The 5,616-nt window shown below is 40.0% G+C and overlaps 1 protein-coding gene across 1 annotated transcript in view; it reads right to left on the bottom strand.

The window, feature by feature from the left end:
* TMTC2 (transmembrane and tetratricopeptide repeat containing 2) overlaps positions 1 to 225 on the bottom strand; it is a 109,366-nt gene extending 109,141 nt beyond the window's left edge. The window contains exon 1 of the mRNA XM_010154700.1: positions 188 to 225. Within this exon, the coding sequence (XP_010153002.1) occupies positions 188 to 225 (38 nt within the window). The remainder of the gene's footprint in view (positions 1 to 187) is intronic.
* Positions 226 to 5,616: the final 5,391 nt, after the last annotated feature.

The raw sequence follows: 5,616 nt of genomic DNA, 5'->3' as shown, positions 1-5,616 counted from the left end.
CTGACACCTTGCCGCAGGCAGACAGCAGAATATTTTGTAGATTGAAATACACTTTCTCTTTAAATTTCTTATTTTTACAATTGAGGGAAAAATATTCTTAGGTTATATTAGCTTATGAATTGAAGTCTGTCAGCTTGATCAGGAAAAAAAAAATGCTGCAGCTTTCAGCATTTATGTTACCACCCACCCTGGCAAGGACTGGTGCCAGCCAGTAGCACTCTCCATGTCTAATTCGGTATTGTAAAAATCTGTACCCTATAATATCTGTATAAATCCAATCATTTGCATTTAAAATTTATGCTGTGGGAGAAGGTGTGAGACCTGCTTAGTCCAAAAGGATGACTAGAATTTGATTAGTTACTTGCCTTCATGACCAAAGTTGTATTTAAGCAATCCTTTAAAGACACATTGTTGTTACTACTGAGCTTAACTCATTTAGCATTTATTTTATCTTCTGCCCAGAGAAGCTGTGGATGCCCCATCCCTGGAAGTGTTCAAGGCCAGGCTGGATGAGGCTTTCAGCAACCTGGTCTAGTGGAAGGTGTCCCTGCCCATGGCAGGGAGGTTGGAACTAGATGGTCTTTAAGGTCCCTTCCAACCCAAACCATTCTATGATTCTATGATTTTGCCAAGGTAATTAAGAATCTAGCCAGCTCAAGGCTCTTCTATTAAAAAAATATTAAACAAGAGATGATTTATATCTAATTCTTTACTCATTCCCTCTTTCTGCCTTTCCAGTAAGTATCTTCTCATAATTAACAGTTTCTAATTCAGATGAGGAAAGAAAAAACTGTGTGAAATTCAGGCCCACGTTTGAAACGCTTAACTCATTCTCCAAGACTCCTCTCACATTCTGACCCCCAATAAAACAAGTCCCTTGGAACCTGTATCTAACTCCTATTTTTTAATGGTATTAGTTTCAGGAATTTTGTTTTGTTTTGTCAAGAAAAGTGCTCAGAGGTTGATATACTATGCCACAGAACCTCCATGCAAACACCCTAAATACCAGGCAGCTCAGCATTTCCATTGTCCGTAGCACATTGCTGTAATGCTTTCAGACATGCTTCCTCTCGGCATGTCCTTTTGTCTCTGCGCATATGGAGGTTACCAAGAGGTCAGCTTAAATCATTTAAAGATCTGATGATGCTTTCTAGAATGCTTGAAAATTTTCAGTTTGACTGGTGCTTATGCCGTGGATCAGGTTGCTTGTATTTGTTTTCCCAACCCCACACATATTTTTCTCATTTTAGTCAAGTTACAAAAGGACATTGGAAGAAAACAAGTTTTTTGTTTTCACATTATTTATCTTGTCCTTCAGTGCAGTTCTTTCCTGAAATGTAAGTCGTTTGTTTGTGATTTCAGTTTGTAATATCAGTCTCAGACTCACCATAAGAAAAATAGGAATTCAGCAAGAGTAAAGCAGGTGTTAGGCTAGAAAGTAATTTCGCTGAGAAAAACATGTCAGACTACAGACTCCCGAAGAGTGAGCATAGCTAAGAATGGTTATCAGGATTTAGAGCAGAAACCTTGAACTGCAAAAGTGGGTTTTTTATTGGGGAAATATTAAGGAAATACGTGGCACTAATATTGCCAGAGCAACTGCCCTCCCCTGAGCCAGAGCATTCTGCTACAAAGAGCCTAGATAGAGTACACAGTTGGTTCCCAGGAAATGGTAGCTTTTATTATCTCTTTTGCAAATGTGGCTATTTCCAACACTTGAAGCCATGTAAACATTTTAAAATAAAAATCACGGACAGAACTGCAGCTCTCAGTACACATGTATAAAACAACTCCACACTGCGCTGCTACGCTTGTTAAGAAAAGAGACCAGCCCTCTCCCTCTAAGTGAACAGATGTCACAACCATCATTTTTTTGCAGCACCTACTCATATTAGACCATGCCCCATCAAAAGTAAACTGCTTTTCTCCAAATCATAAAAAAAACTATTGTATATTCTGAAGGTATTAACTCAGTCAAACTTCATTTACAGTCTTGAAGCAAAACAACAAACTTGATGCAACCCTGATCCTTTCCCGTTAGTCCTGTTTGTACTAAAAATTAAATTAAAAAAGCCACCTACAACAAAATAACCAACAGGAAGCCTTGAAGATACAGTATTGATCACCCCCCCCCATTTGGGTACAGAATTAATCAGAAAATTCTGAAATACTCCTAGTTTCTCGTTCTTTTAAAGACAATAGATTCTAGTACCTGCCAGTCAGCATGATAACCAGAAGTTGCCACTTCCAGCTTACTCAGTGGTCCAATCAGGGCAAATGTCGTATTCTCTGTAAGTCAAGATTTGCAGTAAAAGTTCTTTCCATATGTTTTTTTTTTTTGCTAAATGTTTGAAAGTAAAATTAAAACAAAAAGTCTAGCTAATGTTTTGGGTTATTAGAAAATTTTAATACAAGAACTAATCTAGATGTCCTATTGCAAAAAATCAAGTCTTGCATAGGCTGCTTGTTAGTGTTCACCAACTACCCTGTTTCACATTATGAAGTGTAATAATAAACACACTTGGCCAACATTAGACTTGACTGTGCAGGAGGATTTAGAATTATGAGCATCTAAGACACCAGAGCCAGGTACCTCTGTGTCATTTTGCCCTCAAAAGTAAAAGTGAACAAGGTCTCAGTAAGACTAAGGACAACACCCCGGACACTTAACGGCGGGTCACATGGAAACGGCCAGTGGGCAGAGTCCAGCGCGCACATAACTAGCCCGGCTGTGCCCATCTGTCTCCCCAGCCTGGTATCTAACAGCACCAACAACAAAAACATGAAGTGAAATGTTTATCTCTATGACAGGGAGAGAAATACAACGTCTGTATCTAATAAAAGAATAAAAATAAATGGTACTAAACTGCTCATGTCAGGACCCTGAGGGCACTAATAAGCCCCCCACACCTCTTTGTGGGCTTCACCCTCCCACCCACAGCCCACGTCAGCTCCGGGAACATCAGTCCCTGCCCCAGTGATGCCACAGCAGGGCCGATCTCCAGCTCCCCACAGCCCTGCCCTGCTCAGCCATGGGTCCTGCCAAGCTGGGGCCACCTGTGGGCCCACATCCCAGCCAGGCTTCAGCCCCAAAGAGGTGCCTGATGGGGCTGCCCTGCTCCCAGCTAGGGCAAGGCCCCATTTTTCTTTAATTACTAAATTAACAAGCTGTTAACTCTGCTGTAGCATTGATGCTTATTTGCCAATTTCAACAGCAATTTTGAAAGCAGTCCCTCTTCATGGCCTGGCAGGTAGCGCTGACACATCCTTTATAAAGCCTCCCGCACTGGCAACCACGCAGGCCCTCCGCAGATAAAAAATAATATTAATTGCTGGCTCTGGGAAAGACTCTGGGATAAAGGAAACTACAAAACACCTTATTAGCCTTGTCTTCTCCTTCACTCACAGTTTACCTTCAGGTTACGTCCCGCAGATTAGTCCAATCTTGCTAATGGGCATAACAAGAGAAACTCTCCAGCTGCACTCATCACTCTTAAACAGCCGTATAAAGTCTGCTCTGCTAAAAGGCAGCAGGTCACAAGGGAAAGTCATTTTTCAAACCTCCAACACAATTGGCATTTTTACTCTCAAGCAGCCTCAGATAAGGTTTGCAGACTCAGTCAGGGAACTTGCTTTCTTCAATTTTTAATGCCTGCCTATTTCACCCATCCTGGGAGAGCGGGATATCTTATTCAGTGTACAACAAACGGATAGGTTTGAGAGGCAGAGGGAAAGGAATCAGAGTCAACTATCAATCCCTCAGAAATGGAAGTCTGAAGAAAGACAAAAGTTATAGAGGCAAAACTGTCATAATTTCTAATCCAGTCCAAAGATTCCTTCTACCTCCTGCCATAAACTGCTTCTTTGCTTAGGTCGGTACACACCTTGAGCACAATTCAGTTAAGATTTTTTTCATCAGACTCAAAAATGCTGGAGATCCAGCCATTCACACATGCACATATACATGCATATACACACAAAAAAATCCCAGATGTTTTTGAAATTAGCAGCTATATATGTCCTAAACTTCTGCACTAGTGCTAAACTGATCCAGGTGTTAACACAAGGGTAAAAAAACAGATGCAACATTCTAAAGTGATTTAACGCGTTAAGCCATATGTCCAGCTTCAGTATTGCTAATAGTCCCCATATGCTGAAAATGAACATCAGCATTTGAAGTAGAGAACATATTTTAAAGAAAAAGGAGAAGTCCCAAATGTGCCCACAGGAAGCCATTGACCAGCCCTCTCTCACATAAAATAGATAGGCAATGATGGACTGGCAAGTCTCTGCTTAGAGGTTCTTCGTTGCTTTTCCTCAAGATCATTTTAGAATATCTTTTTATTTACTCCTTTTTCATAAATAGCAATGGAAAAGCACCCTAGAGTATTTTTACAGTGGACCTTAATGACTCATCCTAAAGATGTTTTCAAGACTGTATGTTACTTGTATAGACAACAAGGCTGCGAACACAGCCAGAGCCTACTTCTTGGAGTACAAACAGCTTCACATCCCCAGATCATACAGCAGCTGAGTATGTTCTATACTTTCCAGTTTGGAGTTCCCTCCAAACTACTGACAGGCACTGTTATGCAGGTGCATGATCAGAAAGCAAGCAAGTAGAGCTTGTCATACTTCAGACAATCCCATACTTATATGCAGCCTAAAGTATACACATAGTCTGTATTGGTAGGATCCTATCCAGCACATCGAGATGTCTTAAGAAACTATTAAGCATAAGAATATGAAAATGCATTCACTTAAATGTTTCATTATAGACTCCAGGGAACTATTTGCCATCCTGGTAGATTTCTGGTGGCAATTGTGTCTTACATGTTTTGTACTAAACTTAATTCCTCCTCAACAGCTGTGAAAGTGAAATTCATCTACAAATCCAGCAGGCAATAAAGTTCTAGCCATGCCACTTCTCAAAAAAGATCTCTATATTTTATATCAACTAGGGACACCTGCGGGAGACCAAATTCTGTGCATCCTCTGGGCTTCAAGTTGCAGCTTTCAGTTTCTCTTAAGAACAAATTTTCTCAGGTGAATCTCTAACGAAACAGCTAATAACTCAGCCGTTTTCAGATGGGAAATACTGAGTAACAACTAGCAAAGTGATATATAGGATCCTGAGTTGCTGGCCAGGCTCTGAGAATAGGACTATACCTACCAAACAGATGAAGGAAAACACCTCAGTTCAAATAATATTTTAAATTAATTAAAGGAAAATCTAATAGCACAAAAGGGAAATAAAGTTCTAGCAAACTAATGCCTAGTTAACTTCTGCCAATAGTACAGTCTTTTTCTAACTGCGTAGAAATACCAGAATGCATCAAACTCTGAGCTTAAACATTGAAGACAACATATATTTTAATATAATATTCTTATGTCATGAAACTGCTAGTGAAAGCTATTAAATGAATACCTAGTTAGTATAGGGCCTCAGGAGAACATCTTAACCAGTAATAATATTATTTATAGATTTAGGCCACTACTGTCCTATAGCAGTAATTTCATAGTCAAATTCAGTTTATCATAGAATGGTTTAGATTGGAAGGGACCTCAAAGCTCATCTAGTTCCAACCCCCCTGCCATGTGCAGGGACACCTTCCA

The sequence above is a fragment of the Eurypyga helias genome, unplaced genomic scaffold (assembly GCF_000690775.1).
Source record: "Eurypyga helias isolate BGI_N326 unplaced genomic scaffold, ASM69077v1 scaffold5420, whole genome shotgun sequence".
Taxonomy (NCBI): domain Eukaryota; kingdom Metazoa; phylum Chordata; class Aves; order Eurypygiformes; family Eurypygidae; genus Eurypyga; species Eurypyga helias.
Note: the sequence above shows the minus strand (reverse complement) of the source record. Positions and strands in the feature narration are given on the sequence as shown.